Raw genomic sequence first — 18,112 nt, 5'->3', positions numbered from 1 at the left:
TCAGTGCTACTGTAAGTAGTTGCTTCTGCCTCTGAAATCAACTAAAATCTTTTTTTTTTATTTTTGTCCCTTTTTGTTCTTGGTGGTTTTTGTGCTCAAACTGACCTGCCCAGGACAAAGACAAAGTAAGTGATACCATCTCTACCTCTGTTGCCCTTTGGGGGCTCTTATCGGCTAGTTTTGATTTGTTTTTCTTTTTCAGTTTCTCCTTTTTATTTTCCTTTTTGTCATTGTTTCCTGAGAGGCATTTGCTCCTCCTCCCTCTCTTTATACCTTCTGTCAGCTCATCTGCTGTTTGTTTCTGTTCTTGGCTTGGGTTCTCCTTTTTCTCTTTTTATCACTGCTCTTTGGTGTTTGATTTCTGAATCTCATCAGAACATTATTTTTTGCTTTTTATCCTCCTTTTTTGAGTCGTCCTGTCTGATTTCCAGCTCTCTAAACCTTTGTTTCTTAGGCTGTGGGACCATCCATCCCTTTGGGGATACTTAAAATCCTTCCAGCAGAAGTTCAAACAAAAAAAACCGAGGGGAAACAGAGACAGAATAAAAGAAAATAATCCATTCTTTACTGGGTTGTTTTCCCTCCAGTTGGAAACAGTATAATGCTCTACTCCATCTCCTAAACTGCTGCAAGTCTTTCAAATTGGAGAGTTTGAAAGAGGAATATTAAAAAAAAAAAAAAAAAAAGAGAGATTTTAAATAACATATTAATATATGAACAGCAACATCCTTCCTGCTTTGAAAACTGAATTTAAATTAATCCCAAATGGATGAGCCTTTTCAAATATGCTATTGTGCTGCTGTGCACTGTTAAACAGTTACCAGGTTTCCCTCTAGAGATAGTTGTCTTGTCTGTTGTATTGCAGTTATGGGTAAAGGGATCTCTGTCTTCCTCACTCTGTGCCTATGTGCATGTATATCTTTGCTAAAGAATCCCAAAATGCTTTCATGTGGGAAAAGAGGTGCTTGTGGTTTTGCCTCAGGATTTAGAGTTAGAAGACCTATTTTTTGTTTTCTGGATTGTTCCACTGATTCACTAAAAGACGCTAACTATACAAACGCTTTTTAACTCAGTTTCTCCATCTATGCAAGGAGTATTAGGGCTCCCCTTTTCACAGAGAGGTTTGTTGTTAATGTTTGTTGATCACCAGAAAGAGGCATGGAAGACATCAGGCCAAATGGAGAAATGTTCAGGGATTTATAATCGCATGAAAACAGGAGATTGTAGTGAACATCCCTACAGCTTTTTAACCAGCAGATATTAAGCAGGAGCCAGTCCTGTAAACCTTAGGCCAGAGTCTCTGTTGTCCTGCAGATTACGTAGACATTTACTGCAATTCAAATATAGTGTAAAATGCTAGTGTTCTATCTGTAACGTTTTACAAACACTCTATATGAATGTATGCAAGAGTTGCAGAATCAGGTCCAAAATTCCTAAGGTACTTTGGAATCTTTTGAGCTGAAGGCCATTACAAAGGTAAGAAGTAATAATAGGAAGTATTGACTGTATGGAATATTGGAATAAAAGGAAGTATTGACTGTATGGAATATTGAGGGGAAATGGCTCAGCAATGAAAATGAAAAGCTTGCACAGCCTTCTTGATTAAAAAAATCTTATTCATAGTGCATCATTTTTTAAAAACATTTCCCTTCCTGGAACCCCTTCCTTGTCTAGGGAGGCCTGACTGTTCGTTGTGCTACCATGTTTAGGTATTGAGCATTTTGTGATTTATAAACTGCTGTTTTGCAAAGAAGCTATTCTTCCTTACATTATCATTGTCAAGGGCTTTCTCAGTAGAACTCCAGCTCCCTTTGGCAGAGAGTTAGCATTGCAGCCAATCACTCACCCCCTCTTTATGAGTTATTTAATTTTGTCCCTTCCTCCAAACCATGTACGTTCTTTCATTCCCCTTGTTTGTCAGGTACAGTAACAGCAAGGATGAGCACCCCTTCTTAGAGCTATAGCTGCTCCTTCCACTGTGATTTTTAGCTTGGTGGTTGATGCGTCTACACGTTCATTAGTGCACTTTTGCTAATAAGCATTAAATTTAGTACCTCCATTGTAAGGTACTAGAAAAAAGGTGCATTAGCCTAATATTAATGTGCATTAGCCAAAGTATACTTTTTGTGATGCTTTGGTGCACACTAAAACAAGCTAATGTGCATTAAAGCGCACATGTAGATGCACCCAGTGATGGGCAAATTAGACATACCTGGCTAGATAGCAAGAGATATCGGGGAGTACTAAACTGTTTTATAAATAGCACCCTTTCCCCTACTCCTCTTATCAGGGAAGAAAACATCACATGCTTAGAGTTCCAGCCTGAGCTGACTGATGGAACTGGAATCCTAACTAACACTGCTTCCAGATATTAGTATCCTGGTATCAATCTAGCCATGCTATGCTTACATCTTACACCTGAGAATAAATACATACAGATATGCCTACACATACACATATCACAGACAATACATGTATGTAATTATATTAATTTGCCCTTTGGCACATAGTGGTGTATTTGGGTTCATTTACTTGGAGCAATGACTGATTTATATTGGTATTCATTTCCCTTGCATACACTAGTATATGGGGTTCAACTCTTGCACACACTAGCTGTATTTGCATACACCATTTGAGTCCATCCATCCCAGCACACTGATGCACTTGTGCACGTGTGCTTGCACACCTCCTGAATGAATTTTTATTCAAAGGCACAATAGGTATGACTGATTTAAGGCAAATTGCATGCCACTAAAGATGCTTAGTAACTGGACTTGCCACTTGTCCACTAGCTACCTGTTCTGTATGGAGGTAGGATGGATTGTGCTAACACAAAACTCTCAGTTATGGTCCTTTCTCTGAATTGAAACCAGGAAAATTTTAAATGGCTTTGCAAGCTGAGCAACGTATTAGGAGTTGTTGTTATAACACAACAAATAAATTGAGTTGCAACCTGTGCTGCAGTGTGAAGTTCCCCAATCTCTCCCTAGTTGTTTCTTGTTTGCTTTTGTGGCCCCTTTTCTTTTAAAGAGTTGTCTTAACTCTTTCCAATCCCTGCTCCTCCCTTCTGTGCTCCCTTTACAGGCAAGTGAAACGGAGGAAAATGGTTCAGACAGCTTCATGCACTCCATGGATCCTCAACTGGAGAGACAAGTGGAAACCATCAGAAACTTGGTGGACTCTTACATGGGAATTGTCAACAAAACCATCCGAGACCTCATGCCTAAGACCATTATGCATCTCATGATAAACAACGTAGGTATCATGCTGCCCATCCCTCTAAGGAATGTGGGAGAAACTGAATGGAAAAAGGAGAGAAATAGACAGAAAGAGTTAAGTGATAAACTAAAGGTAGATCAGAGAATAAGTTTAAAAGAGGGATGAGTAGAGAAGAAGCCTTTGGAGGTGTAATGATTTAGAGGAAGCTTTGTTACTATGATTCCATTTCTTCTGCCCTGTTACAGACCAAGGATTTTATCCACTCAGAGTTGCTGGCAAACCTGTATTCTTGTGGAGATCAAAACACCCTCATGGAAGAGTCAGCAGAGCAGGCCCAGCGGCGTGATGAGATGCTGCGCATGTACCATGCCCTGAAGGAGGCACTCAACATCATAGGGGACATTAATACCACCACCATCAGCACCCCGATGCCTCCGCCGGTGGACGACTCCTGGCTGCAGGTGCAGAACATACCATCTGGACGCAGGTACCAGAGGCTCAGGGGGAGAGCCCCACAGACCTGCCTGATGCCTCTTTAAGGGTCAGATGGAGCCTCCTTCTGGAATATGATGGCTTCCAGGGTGATGAAAGGTTTTGGAATACTAAAAGTTTTACATGGAGGGTGCTGGGACCTTGAAAATGTATATAGGGACTGCTGGGGTCTTGCATGAGATGTTGGGCTGCTGGATGCTCTTCCTATGGGGAGACTGTTTGAGGGATTTGGAAGGTGACTCAAGGGTTGGAGGTATCTGGAAGAGAGAATGGAGAAGGCAAAATGGGTACTGAAGTGGTACTGAAGGCAGGATGGAATGTGAAGGTGACATGGGTTATCATACGTGCCTGTGGTTGCAGTTGAACTTCTCTTTGTTTGTTAGGTCTCCTACGTCCAGCCCTACACCACAGAGGAGAGCTCCTGCTGTTCCACCAGCCAGACCTTTGTCTCGAGGTCCGGCTCCTGGACCTCCTCCTGCTGGTGGATCCACACTGGGTGGTGCTCCCCCTGTGCCCTCCAGGCCGGGTGCCTCCCCTGATCCTTTTGGGCCCCCACCTCAGGTTCCATCTAGGCCCAACCGTGCTCCTCCTGGTGTCCCCAGGTAAGTCTTGAAATGCTATTATGCGGAAGTGGAGAAAATCCAAATTTCAGGTAGCAGTTCTAGCCATGCTTCCTTCACCTTGGCTCACAGAGCAGGAAGGTGTCATTTGGAGTATGTGAAGCCTTCCCTTATGTGTTTGACTCAGTTCTACAGTTGGGATCATGTTTTTCCTTTATTTCTCTCTCATGTACTGAGATTTTGCTTGTATAAGAGAGATAGGGAAGAGGCAGTTCTCTGAAACATATGGTCATCTTCTTCTCCACATAGACTTCAGTCAGGGCCAGAGAGATGTGTAGTGAAGGGACATTGTGCCATACAAGCCTAATCAAAGCAATAACATTGGTATCTGTGGAACCCAGAATTGCCAGGAATGGCTGCAGTGAGTGGCTGGAAGAATGTGTTTCATGGTAGCTTCCCAGCCGTATCTGGGAAGTTACCTTGTATCAGCTCTTCTTCCTCTCCAAAAGCAAGCCGTTTCAAAAGAGAGGAAGAAGGGACTTCATCCAGGATGTGCAGATGCCTTGTATCCTGCCCCTCTTTTAGCCACTGCTTCCCCAACTGGTACCCATCTGCAGCACCATGAGGGTGTAACCAGACACAGGGGCAGTGGTGATTTTCTGGTTGCTACCACAATCCCAATTATGATCATGGGGCTGCCCACCAGCAGGAACCTTTTTTTGCCTACCCACCAGCCCCAGGTCAATGCTCTAATTATGCCACTGCCCATCTGGCTTGGAGAGTAGTAGAAAATCATATGGTGGAAAGGGAGAGTCCTTCTCCCACAAACTCACATATATCACTCCTTCAATTGAACTATGAATCCCAAGGGCACTTTCTATGCTACAGAGCTCATGGGATACAACTTCACACATCACTATACGTATTGCAGGGCTGGATCTCCCTTAAGTCTAGTTTCATGTGTATAATTCTGATACTCCGGGATAAGAAGGCATCTTTTTCCAGCCACAAGCGCATTGCTAAGGGAGCGTTAGGAAGGAGCTGATGCAAAACCAAGGTAATTTTAGTATTTGGGTCCTTCACCTCAACCCAAGGAACCAAAAGAAGTAGAATGGTAAAACAAGTAATGAACCAGAATTTCCTGTCTGAGTATAAAGAAGATTTTTCCACTGTGGAAATGCCTCGTTTCTAGTGGGTGCTGATGTTGTACGTCAGAGGCTGCCCACCTCTCGTAATCACAGCCTATCTGATGGGTTGTGACGGTGTATGTCCAAGGATGCCTGGTGTCTCTGCTATGATAACACTCTGGTTCTCTGTGTGCTGCCTTTTCAACAAGGGAAAGCTCTTTGCCAGGCACTGTCCAGAAAAGAAACAGGGGTGGATGAAGAGGTGGAGGATCAGTTTCTGTTGGCTCTTTCAGCGTGCAAATGGTTTTACCTTCTCAGTGCCTTCACCATGTCCCTTTTTTTGGCTCCTAACACAGCTCTCACGGTGACTTGTCCACATACGTCTCACTGCCACCTCACAGAGGGTAGCAATCCCATTGGCAGTGCCTGTGGATGTCTGCACGCTTCTGCTGTGTATCTTGTGCTCTTGTCCTGCTTTCTATGTGCCTTACCTTTTTCTGTTATTTTTTTGTACATTTCCCACACTTCTCCCTCTACTTCCATCTTTCTCGCTTTCACACATTGTGTGTTTCATTTCCTTCATTCATGAAAAATATTCTATATACCCCATCCATCCTGGTAGGATACCCTGAATAGCTTGAAATAAGTCAAACTCCTTCCTCTTAGAAGATGCTCTATCCTTGTATACCACCTTATGTTACTGCCCCTCTTGTAATAGGTCTTACTCCCCTTTAAGTGGAGCAGAGAGGGTTTGAATAAACGCTGGACCAGAAGAGGGAAACCTGATTAGACACTTGCCAAGAATGAATAGTCATCATCTCCTGCCATTGGGGTAAAAATGGGATTATGGTCTGTGCTGATTCACTGTCCTAATTCGGAGGGGATGGAATGTTTCCAAAGGTATAGTGAAGCCATGCTCACTCACACTCTCTCGCTCTTTCTCCTTCCCTCCCTCCCCTCCTCAGCTCTTCCAGCTGTTTGTAGACTCCTCCCTTGGCTTTATACCCCAGTTGTCACTGGGTTTTTTTCTATGCAGTAATAAATTCAGGTGGCCACCTGGCCCTTTCTCCTCTCTCCTGTATATAGAATAAAGTTCACTGCTATCACCTGGACTTTGGTCTTTCTGCCATGGGTGAACAAGTGCCATTTTCATTGTTGCTTTTCTTTTAACACCTGTCTTTCCCTCACTGAATGGATTACACTGGATGTCTGAGTATGAAATGGAGCTTGTCATCTTTATAGCAGGAGTGGACCCTGCTATAGGAGTTGCAGTGAGAGGAATTGTGTGTAGTTTCAGATGTATCTGTGTATGCGTGTCTGCATGCATGAGCATGAATGCTTGCGTGTGTGTATATATGTGTGTGCATACACCTGTTCTATATAGATATATTCACCTTCTTCTAATTTTATATGAATTTGAGGGTAGAGATTTTTGGAGCACTCTCTGATCTCTGGGCTCACACTCATACAAACACTCACGCATCTGTTGTCACATACAAACTCACCACGGTCCATTTTCTTAAACAGAAGGGTTTTTCTTTAGTGTAATTCAAACATACTTCAAACAAACAAGGTCTTTTTAATTGGCCTTTGTGACCATAGGGGCTTTAGCAGTTCTTTATCACTCTCCTGCATACATCTGTAGTCACCAGCAACATGCGTCTTTGGGACCCATTTTTGCAGTATGTTGGAAACAATGCGAAAAGACCTGCCCCTATAAAGGACCTGTGTGCTGAGCATACGCATATGAAGGACCTGTGTGCAAGGTCCTCTATTTATGGAAAAGATGTCTTGACAAACGGACCTTATTTTATTTTTTGATGAGATAAGCTTTCTTTACTTGCACAGATACAACATTTATACTTACAGTTTTGTAATGTGTTTGACTTATAAGCAAGGTATAGTAACACCCTAAATGAGCATTATGCAGTGTCATTAAAGGGCACATTAAATGCTTTAAGAACTGGTTGGTTTATAGATCACAAAAAGCATTTGTCAGTGAGGAATATCATCAAATAGTAGGGCGGTTTTAGTGGAATTCTTCAGGGATCAGTACTAGGTTTGATGGTATCCGACATCTTAATCAATGATCTAGAAGTAAATATAAAAACACTTCTGATTAAGCTTGCAGCTGACAGATTGGCAGAGTAGTGAATGATGATAAGGGCAGAGTAGTGATCAATAATAACTAGAGTATCTTGACCAGCTGGATGCCATTCAGTGAACCTGAGCTTCCAGTGTGGTGTTGTGGCAAAGAAGGCTAACGTGAGCCTTGAGTGTATAAAGTGCGTGGCAGTGGTTAGGAAAGGTTTTCTTTGTCCCATTTATGGCACTAGAATACTTTGCCCAGCTCAGATATCCACACTTCAGAAAGGATGTTGAACAATGAGAGAGTGTTCAGTGAAGAATCACAAAATTATTCAGACAGTGAAGAACCTGAACTTGGTCTGTTTAGCATAGCAAAGAAGATCAACAAGTGTCTTGACTACAGTGTCTAAGCACTTTCACTTGGTTAAATTACCAGGTACTGAAGGTCTTTTTAGCTAACAGAGAAAGGCATAACAAAAAACAGTGACTGGAGTTAAAGCCAAACTAACTAATACTAGATAGAGTCCACATTTCAACAGTGAGGGTGACTAGAACAACTTAACCACTGGAACAACCTCTAAGTGGACTGGATTCTGTGTCTACTGATATCTTTAATGAAGACTAGCTGCCTTTTTTGGAAGATAGCTTATGTCTGACTAAAGAATATCTGGATCGATACAGGGGTAACTGGGTGATTTTATAGCTTGTGTTGTTCAAGAGAAAAACGAAATGTTCTAGTGGTTTCTTCTGGCCTTAAAGTCTGTTAATCTAGATTCTTGATTCCTTCTCTTCTGGATGTAGCTGAGACCCTGACCTGAATAACGCAATAGCCATCTCTGTTCTTTCCTTCTCCTCAGATTTATTTCTTTCAACAGTGTTAAATCAGTTAGTGTTGCAGTATCACTAGAAAGCCTGAATCCCCAATGAGATCTGCAGATCAGCCAGCCCAATCCTGAGACCCGTACCTGTCAGCACTGGCGACACGTCAGAGGAATATGGGGGGAACATACCCCCCCAGACTTCTGTGCTGACAATGGGGCTCTGGGCATAGGGCTTCAGCCTGGCTGGACCCAGGGCTTGGCAGCGATGGAGGTGGTAGTGTGATTTTCTGTGGCAATGGTAGGGTGTGGGGCTGCAGCCAAGCTGGACCCGATATGCAGCAGCAGCAGGGGTAGTGGTGGCGGCAACGCAGAGTTGTGCTCCCCAGCTGTCAGCACTTCCGCATTGCCTATACCTGCCAGTGGTTTATAAGAGTCCGTAAGTGTATTTTAAAGTGCATAGGTCCTTGGGGTAGCATAAGTATGTATGGATGCTCTTTGAATCTAAGAGTTAGTAGGTTCCCAGGAGCCTGAGTGTGCGTCTGGGTTCTATGTATATGTAATGTGTGTGTTCGATTTAATATGCCACTGACTCTGAATATGGATGTGTATGCACGCATGGCAGTGTTCTTATAGGTGTTTGTCTTCGTGGGCACATGTGAGGGTCTGTATGCTCCTGTGTAGGTGTGTGCCTCTATGTACATGTGTAGAAGTGACTATAAGACTGCAGTCCGCTCCATATGGATAGGTATGTTTAGGTATCTGGTAGGTACAGACACAATTAACTGTACGTGGGTAGCACATTTGTGCTTTTGTGTTGGTCTGGCTGTGAGGGTGGATGGATGGATTTCCAGGCAGCTGAGTGCATGTGTGTGCATAGCTGTCAGTGTGCATGTGTGGGAAAGCAAGCATGGTTTTGTTTGTGCAGGAGCACGGTATGTCTGTGTTTGTGTTTCACCTTCCTGGAAGTCTGTGTGGCTTCCGCCTTGAATTGTCTGAACTGCCATGTTGATTTCGTGTTGTCTTTCAGAATCACTATCAGTGACCCCTGAGGACTGACAGCCACGGTACGTTTTGCACTTCCCTGAAATGCATGAGTTAGCGTGTCTTCTGTCTTCCACCCCTTCACTCTGCTGCTCACCTCTCCTTCCTGGTTCTTATGTAGTACCAGATTCCCTTGTCTAGTGAACCATCTTTGCTAGGGCTCCATGAAGGGAGGAGTCTTGAACAGAAAAGCTGGCCAAGCAAAGAATAAGCAGCTCTTTGGAGCTGTGGAGAACTGGGAGAAACGTCAGCAATTGACTGCTGTTTGTTTGGTTTTTTTTCCCCAAAGATTATTGGAGAATAAAACCTCACCTTTGAGTGTCTGGTTTGGGGGTAAAGGGGAGAGAGAGAGAGAGTGAGAGCATGGAGGGACAAGGCAAAGAGCAGTTTCCTCTTATTTGGTTTAATCCCACACTGACAGAGCAATGAACTAAATGAACTTGTAGGTCTTTTCTATCTCTGCTCCTCAGAGAGACATGGGGGGCCGTGGGTTGAGACTCCTCTTTCACATTTCAGTGACTGCCCACAAAGGTGCCCTCTTGTGTCCCCAACTGGTGTCCATGGCAGAGAGGGCAGGGTTCTGAATCATTAACAGCACAGGGATGTCTGTTTCTAAATGCAGATGCGGAGCAACCCTGCCTTTGCTTCCCATTCACCTGATTTACCTGACCCTAGTTAGAAACAAACATTTCTTCATACCTTTTCCTCTTGACCCCAAGCCTTAGATTTTCTCCTACTTTGTTTCCGGATGTCCCCCCCTCTGTCCCCATCCTTCTGCCCATGAAAGAGGGCATGTTCCTCCACCATTTTGCCTCAAAGCTCTTAGCTGTTTCTCTGTCTGTCTGTCTCTCTCTTTCTCTCTCCCTGCACTTTGTAGCAACGTAGTTAGTGAACACCAAATTAGCAAGGTGTCTAAGAACCAGGTGTATAGCATTGTGATGACCTTACACTCAAGTGCTGAACTTCTTGTCTAAGTAAATATTAACCAGGGTAGGACATGATGTGAAGAAATGGACTTGAATGGAAGCTGCCTGTACTTTCTGAGATTTGCTGGCACTTGTTAATGAGAGAGAGAGAGGGGGGTGGGGAAAGTAGAGTGGGGTAGCTGTGGGACAGATGCATTTGAGGAGGGCCACTCTTCTTCTCTCTTTATGTGCATTATTTTTCAACCGCCCCTGAAAGGTGCCGATCATCTGCAGTTCCTGTTGAGTTCACAGGGCCTGATTATGCCAGTATCCTCAGCTCCTATGGAAATCAGTGGGAATCACAGATGCTCTCACTCTCTGGGTCAGGCCTTAAGAATTCACAACCAGCTCATAGTGAATGGTGGCTGTGTTACTGTTGCATGTAGCTGTCCAGAAGGCTGAGAGGCACCACATCACAGAGAACCAATACAGTGAATGTTCGGTGGTAAACGCATTGCTTTGAGAAGTTCATCTCTCTCATTCATCCCTCCTTACTGATGACTCAGCACAGATGTGCTAGAAGAGGTACCAGCTTTCTCCAGTCCTCTGCCTGAGGCAGACCTCACTGGAAGCCCTAACAGAAATGCTTTTCTAGGAGAGTCTCAGAAAGGAGGTTTGATTGTTTATGCCTTGTTCTGGGACACGCTGTTATGAGGCTTTTCTGTTTCTGAACTGGTTTACTAAGAGCACCAAAGAAATCAGAACTCATCTAGAAAAACATTCATTTGATCCTAAATCCAAAGAGCAATAGTTTTGTTTGGTTTGGTTTTTTTGCAGTTAAGGTGAAAAAAATCCAAGTGTTGGCCCTATCAGTTAGGCCCATCATTAGGAGCCTTCTTGTGATGTTCTTTCATTTCCTAGAAAGGACAGGTCAGTGTTCTAGGTTTCCATATGAATTGAAAGGCAAATTGCAAAGGAAACAAAATATTTATTTGGTTTATGCCCCTTCATTTTCCTTTTGGGGCTAAATTCCATTCTCTTTTCAGTTGAAGAAAGTTTTGTTATTGGTTTCCAAGAGAGTTGAATTTAGTGATGTATGATGACAGCTTCACTAAGACTTCTGCTATTCTCCACCTTATCCCCCCAGCACTTAACTTCCATCTTGGCCCTGAAAACTTTGGCAATATATGGAGGATCTGGATGACATCACCACAGGAAATTGACTTTTGAGCAAAGTCTCTATAGGCTAGCTATTTAGGGGGGAGAATTTGGACTCTGAGAGAAATAGTATCCCTTCCCTTTTTTGTTGATGGGCACTTTTTTCAAGCTCCTGTGGTGTCACCATCAGGTCCTCTAAAGGTCTCACCAAAGTTCTCCAGAAGAAAAGAGCAAAGTCAAGATGTGCAAGAAAACCAAGCAAAAGGTAGTAACCACCGCACTTTCTGAGAGCTGTAGGCAAGCAGCAAAGGGCATCAGCCTATGCACTACTGTATTTTCTTGCAAATAACCTGGCCCAAATAAAACACACTTTGTTTTTTTGGAACACAGAATGCAGAAAAGATGATTTTTCCAGAGTCATGACCAACTGTGTGACCTAAAGTAAGTTCTCTTGGAATCACAGAGTCCAGGATGTGTGGCATCTTAGGGAACTGTCTGGGTGAGGCAGCAGGAACTCGTAGGAAGTTCCTGCTGCCTGTTGCCACACATGGACAGTAAAGTTAGGCCCCTACGTTCCCAGGTCCCAGGAGGACTTGCTTTGTGTTGCACAAGGCTAGGCCCCAGACCCTCGCAGGGACAGGAGGAAGATGGTTAGTTTTTACTGTAAGTAGTTATCTATATAAGTTCCTGTATATAAAGTATTGTGTCCGTGGCATAAGTCTCATCCAGATGCTACTAGCAGCTCCCTTGCTGCTTCAGGCACAAGCTACTGTGCTCAGCCAGTAACTACAGATGTGAGAGGGTAAACATAGGACTGTACCTTCAGCTTTCTGTAGTAGACATAAACAGCAGCCACAGGGTCTCCAGGCATACTTCTTTTCCAGTGAAGAAAACAGCTTCGCTACTTAAGACATGTGCCACAGTTTTGGGGAGCTGATTTTTGTGGAAAAGGTATGTGTTGTATGCAAGAAAATATGGTATTTCTTTCTGTATTTCACCTTTCAATCTTGCATGCACTGTTAGGGTCAAGAGGCTGAGACACTATTTTATTTTTGGCGCTCATCCTGTGAGATGGGATGCATACTGTGCCTGAAATGCATATAGGCATCTTAGCCTTTGGAAAGATACTTTGTAGCATGTAGGTGACACAGAGCAATAGCACCTTGCTAAACACTTGGTCCATATCCCATTAAAGTTAATGGGAGTCTTTCCACTGACTTTGGGCTTTGGGTAAGACACTAAGGCAGCAGCTATAAAAGATGATGTATACATTCTAAGGACGTCATCAAAAACAAGGCCAATGCCATCCCTTCCCTGAGTCATGTCATCTCCCTCTGTCTCAATTTCCTCCTCTGTTCAATAGTGTGACTTTTAAGTACCTTGTTCAGATGTTGAATAGTTCTCAAGTTAGCTCAGTGCCATCATTTGTATTACTTTACTGGAAGAGTAACTTGTTGTATGGCATCCTGGAAAGTGGTGGCTTCTTTTGCATTATAAATAGCCTTGTAGCGTCCAAGAAAAAACAGCATTCAGCAGTTACTTTAAAAAAGTTTCAAATCGTAACTGCCTCAGGTGGCAGATAAAGGGTCAAATCGGTATAGATGCTCCTGCTTAATCCAGAGTTGAATTGGGCATAAGTCCATTAGGTTTTGATTTTAACTGATTAGTTATCTAGGCTAGGGAGCTTGTAACTATGTTGATCTAGCTACCTTGTGAGTATAGGCCAAGGGTGGGCAAAATACAGCCACAGAGGGATTTTGCCTGGTCAATGGCAGGTCCCCTGGTCCCATCTGGCCCAGGCGTGAGGGGCGGCTTAGGCCGTGACAAGTGCAGCCAGTCCTGCCATGCAGTGGGGGTGGGATGTGGGACAGTGCGGCAGCTGGACTCCGTTTCCTGGCAGCCCTGGATCCAGGTTCACTGCCCAGGCACCCCAGCCCATCTGCCCCACACCCACTGCCGGGGTGGGACCTGTGCGGGCGTTAGGGGCTGTGGGCTGGCAGAGAGTTGTGTGGAAAGTTTTAAGATGGATATATATAAGTTGGAACATTTGCCTGGGATGGGCAGGTGGGACTGGGGAGATCCCAGAATCTTAGGGTGGTGGATTACGACTCTCCCCTCTGCCCCAGCCCCATGCTGTCACTACCTCATGACCCTGCCCCGTGATCCCAGCCTCACCTGCCTGTTCCACTCCCAAACGCCACTTTCCACCCACCTGCAGCCCAGTCGCACATAAGGCGTTTTGGTGGGTTGTTGTGGAGGGGGCTGCTGACCTGGCCCATGGCAGCTCAGCAAAATTCCCTATGTGGCCTGCAGGACCAAATAATTGCTGCCCCTGGTATATGCCAGTGCAAAATAAGATTTACAACGGTACAGCTTGTCAACTCCAAGACTGTAGCCATGCAAACAACCTCAGTAACAAGAGGACCTTGGTTTCATGTTAATATGACACTGTCAGGTCATGAATTCTTTAAGATTTCTTCTGTGTTGCAAACTCTGTACCAACAGGGACTCCTTATTTGCTTGAGCTGGCCTGGTGCTGACCAGTTTAATTTTCCAGTCTTCCTGCACTAAGAGGATGTTGATGTGTTTTGGTTGCATGTGCTGCAGGGGATGATGTTTAAAAGGAAATCTATACAGGTGTTTTTCATTGACTTAAAAGAAAAGGAATGTGTCTATGTTGAGAAAATATGCAGTGTGTTTTCCTTCTAAAAAAGCCTATATTTTGAAGCTGATGTTGACCCTTTAATTTCCTTTTCATTTGGCTAGATGAGAGAAGGAGACTATGCCCTTTTAGGAAGTAGATTCTGTAGCACCTAAGTATGTTCCTTTCCATTAAGATCAAATTGCTGCTCATTCAACTTATTATAATAGTCAAAATGTAGAAGCTAATGAAGTCAAGTCTCAAACATCGCAACGGCTATCACAAATCCAAATTTGCCTCCTTAAGTCAGTGTGGAAGTCATATTTGCTAGGCTACATGACTATAGAAACAAAAGGATCAAGTTTGTTTTTGCAGACTAATCTCTCAAATGCTCCCAACTGTTGAGATATTAAATTCATAGATCACCTCTTGCCTTGGTGCAGAGGAAGGATGCTCTCCAAAGCAGTCTGTAACCTCCATGACAGCGTCTCCTAGGGGGCACCATCCATGCCACTTGCTTGATATGGTAGCTTCTTTTGTGTCCATGCTTCTCGACTCCCATTTCTGTGCCAGTAGAGTTACTGGCAATAAGTTCTTGTGCTTTGAGGATTTCTAGACAGAAGGTGGTAATAGCTACACAATGAATTCCTTCCTCCCTGTTATTAATGGTGACCAGGGAATTCAATGTGTATCCACTTTCAAAATGGCAAGCCTTTTCCATGGATTCCCATTGTTGTTATGGGTAACTCTCTATCATAAAATAAGGTCCTCATTCAGTCCCTCTGCCTGGTTCAGATGAAGTGGAGAAGCATGCATGATTGTGACCGTGACTGCTATGCTAATCACAGTGTGTGTTCTCTTTTTTTGTTTTTGTTTTCTGCTTTTTCACAGCAGGAAGGGCCCTGCCTCACCTACTCGACCCACCATAATCCGACCAGCTGAACCGTCCCTCTTAGATTTATAACTTGAGGCCTGTAGACAGCTGGCGAAGAGCGCTGTGCCCATGGCTTTCTCACCCCACCCTCCACAGGCACATTCACTCCTCTCATCCATCCCACATCTTTAACTCTTACCACCCCTTCCCGGTGTGTCGTAAAACGCTAGCTAGTGATTGAGCTCTTCGTCTTCTCTCGTGCGTCCTGTATTGCTTTGTGAGCATAGAATAGTCCTCGTACAATGGTGTAGGACCTTGAAGTACATGGGCTCCTTGGAGCGATCGGCTGCAGGGGCATTGTGAAGCCCTAATGGCAGCTGCCCATCCAATCACCGAGCCTGCCTGGTCTAGCCTGAACAAAGTGTCTTGCCTGCATTGGTTAGCTGTAGTGTCTCAGCACCTAGAACTAATCTGTAGCTATTTTCTTTTGTTGTAGTAAAGACGACAAAGCACGATTCGAAAGAATAATAAATGATACTGTCAAAACATGTGGCATTATTGGTAACAAAGGTGAAATGTCCAGTGTGTGGGTTTCATTTAAGGTGCAAAACTTATATTGTTGGGAACAGTGCAATCAACCTTGCATTAAAATGAGGCAGGGAGATCAAGAAGGGGGGAACTTTGCAGATCGGTGTAGTCCTAGAGAGCAAAGTCTAAGGTAGCACACACCTCAGGGTGCAAGGAGCAGATGGACTTACTCCTTCCTCCTCAGCCCTCCTTTATAGCTGAGGAGATGATGCTGGTGGAGACCCACTGGCCTCTGCTAATAGTTGGCTCACATCACAGCCTCTGACAGACTTTCCAGAAACAGAGGGGAATAAATTGTTGATCCCCCCTTATGCAAATGGACAAGCAGACATTTTCAGGGAGTTTGCTATGAAATGTTTTATTGCAATTTCTTTGTTTTTGGATAAGCACATTTCTTGTTCACTGTTTTTTGGGTAGCAGTGCAATTCCAGTAGCCTTTTCTTCTTGCATGCAGATGGTACGTGTTTTGGGAAATTTGTAACCATGACAAATCATAATTCATTGTCTTAATGGTTTGGGTTTTTTTAACGTCATATGTATAAAGGAAAAAAAAATTAAGAGTATTAAAACTATATTGATCCCATGTATCCTTAACATTGTGTCTCTGCTGGAGCCAAAGAACCACCCTTCCTGCAGGTTTTGTGCCAGCCCTGATTCAGATTTAAGTTCTCTTATTTCAGCACTGTTGTTTTTTATTTCTGTTATGGATCCACTTTGCCTGACATTTGAATGACGGTTCCTGTCTGTATTTTAACTTTTTTTACTGCTTTGTTTCCCTCCCTTTTCTCTTCCCTTTTTTATTTTCTTTCTTCTGTGTCTCTTTCTTTAAATTCCAGCCGGCCAGGCAAGGCCAGTCCCTCCCGCCCAGAGAGTCCAAAACCACCATTTGACATGTAGCCCTGCTCCCTCTGAGACTCTCTGCCTGCCTCTTAGCTGTTCTGTCCTGGAATGGTTTGACTTGCATCTCACACACGGCTTGTTCTGTTGTATTTTGTGACATACACATATCAGCTGTGACTCTAGTGAAACCGGTTTTTTTTTCCTTCCAGTTGCTTAAAGGAATAAAAACAAGTATATTGTAGTAATGAGAAACATATCCTTACTGTTATATAAATATCTATAAATATATATATATATATATATATATAAGATCAAAATCTATATATGTCCAGGTGTTTTAAGCCATTTGTGCTTCCATGTGGAATTTAGGAAATAAACTTAAGTAGGTTCAAATATCTCTCTCTCTCTCTCTCTCTCTCTATATATATACACACACACACACACACACACACAGAGCAAATTAACTGAATCCTGATATTGAGTTTTTGAGCTGATTGTTAAATTCTCTGCTGTGTACAGTTGGGTTATTGTATTGCCCCAGACTTGTGGGTGAGGTGTCTCAGTGCTGGTAGTAACTGTGATGCACTTTGTGATCTACCTGTCACTTTTTTTCTTTATTGGCTGAAATAAACTTTTATTTCTGTATAATGAAGGATTCCACAACTAGAATAAAAACAGTCTCTCTCTCTGGGCGTGTTCAGGATTTATGTGAATTATAACATTTTAACCCTTTGTCCCAAAGAGGTGGGTCTTTGTAGGGGGCAGAAGGTTAATAAGCAAGTTGCACACAAACGGGCGTTCTCACTTAAAAACAGCTTGTCTAACGCTATTACGGTTGGTCCAATAAGAGATGTGCTAAAAATCACTTGAGGGAGCAGAAAGGGGCTGACATCATGCTATACAGAGGAAATGGTGGTCAGAGAACACTTCTTAAAGGGTTTCTCAACAAGGAAACTAATCATCAGGGATTCTGTACTCTCCAAGCATGTTAATGCACAGAGTTTCTGGTAAGAGCATCACACACTAAGTAACCTCATTCTTTTTCAAACAGCTGAGTATTCCTACTTGCAGGATAAAAAAAAGAGACCAGCCTTCTACTATACAGTACTGCATCTGACCACCAGAGGTGTAGCAAACATGATTCTCAGGCAGAGCCCTGAGCACTTGTCTAATCATGCAACAAGGCAAATTTTTTTAGCTATTTAGACAAATAGGTCATTAAAACAGGGTTTGGGTTTTGTTTTTGTTTATTCCAGCTGAACAAGAGCATGGATATCATCTGGAGGGCCTGTAGGAATACGAACTGCCTCAAGCATCTTTACTGATAAGGATGTCACCAAGCAGTTGGCTGTCTAACAATGGTGGTGTTGAATTTTGGTGTCTATTATAGTGTGCCTATGCAACCTGTTGTCAGGCCTAGATTGAGATAGCTCTAGTACCTACTCCTTTATTCAGTGCCTTATGGCTTAGTAAGAACAGTTCTAATCCAAAAGCCTCACTCTGATTTTAGAGATGTCCAAAACTATCATTGCTTTATGACATCTAGGGTGAAGCAGACATCAGTATTTGGGGAAAAAGGAGCTTCCCTAGATTCTGCTCTGCTTATCTTCTGTATATACAGACTGGATAGTGGGCTTTGCAGCCTAAACTGGCTGGAAGTTCTGTTACCTCAACCTTGAATAAACTAAATCTGCAGAGCAGTTAGCATTTTCAAAATCTGCACCAGTCAAAGCAGTAATGGGCAACAAATTATAGCAG

The 18,112-nt window shown here is 43.4% G+C and overlaps 1 protein-coding gene across 16 annotated transcripts in view; it reads left to right on the top strand.

The window, feature by feature from the left end:
• DNM1 (dynamin 1) overlaps positions 1-17,042 on the top strand; it is a 102,087-nt gene extending 85,045 nt beyond the window's left edge. For 4 of the 16 annotated variants that reach the window (XM_019540716.1, XM_019540711.1, XM_019540713.1 and 1 more), the window contains 5 exons: positions 114-125; positions 3,085-3,255; positions 3,465-3,706; positions 4,095-4,313; positions 14,944-17,042. In XM_019540716.1, the coding sequence (XP_019396261.1) occupies positions 114-125; positions 3,085-3,255; positions 3,465-3,706; positions 4,095-4,313; positions 14,944-15,016 (717 nt within the window). In that variant the 3' untranslated portion in view covers positions 15,017-17,042. Of the gene's footprint in view, positions 1-113; positions 126-3,084; positions 3,256-3,464; positions 3,707-4,094; positions 4,314-9,334; positions 9,372-14,943 lie in introns of those variants that run through there. The other 12 variants (XM_019540722.1, XM_019540719.1, XM_019540718.1 and 9 more) reach the window with 10 other exon arrangements.
• The last annotated feature ends 1,070 nt before the right edge of the window (positions 17,043-18,112 follow it).

This window comes from Crocodylus porosus, unplaced genomic scaffold, assembly GCF_001723895.1.
Source record: "Crocodylus porosus isolate Cpor-Errol unplaced genomic scaffold, CroPor_comp1, whole genome shotgun sequence".
NCBI lineage: Eukaryota > Metazoa > Chordata > Crocodylia > Crocodylidae > Crocodylus > Crocodylus porosus.
The sequence above is the reverse complement of the archived record's forward strand: the minus strand, read 5'-3'. Positions and strand labels throughout refer to the sequence as shown.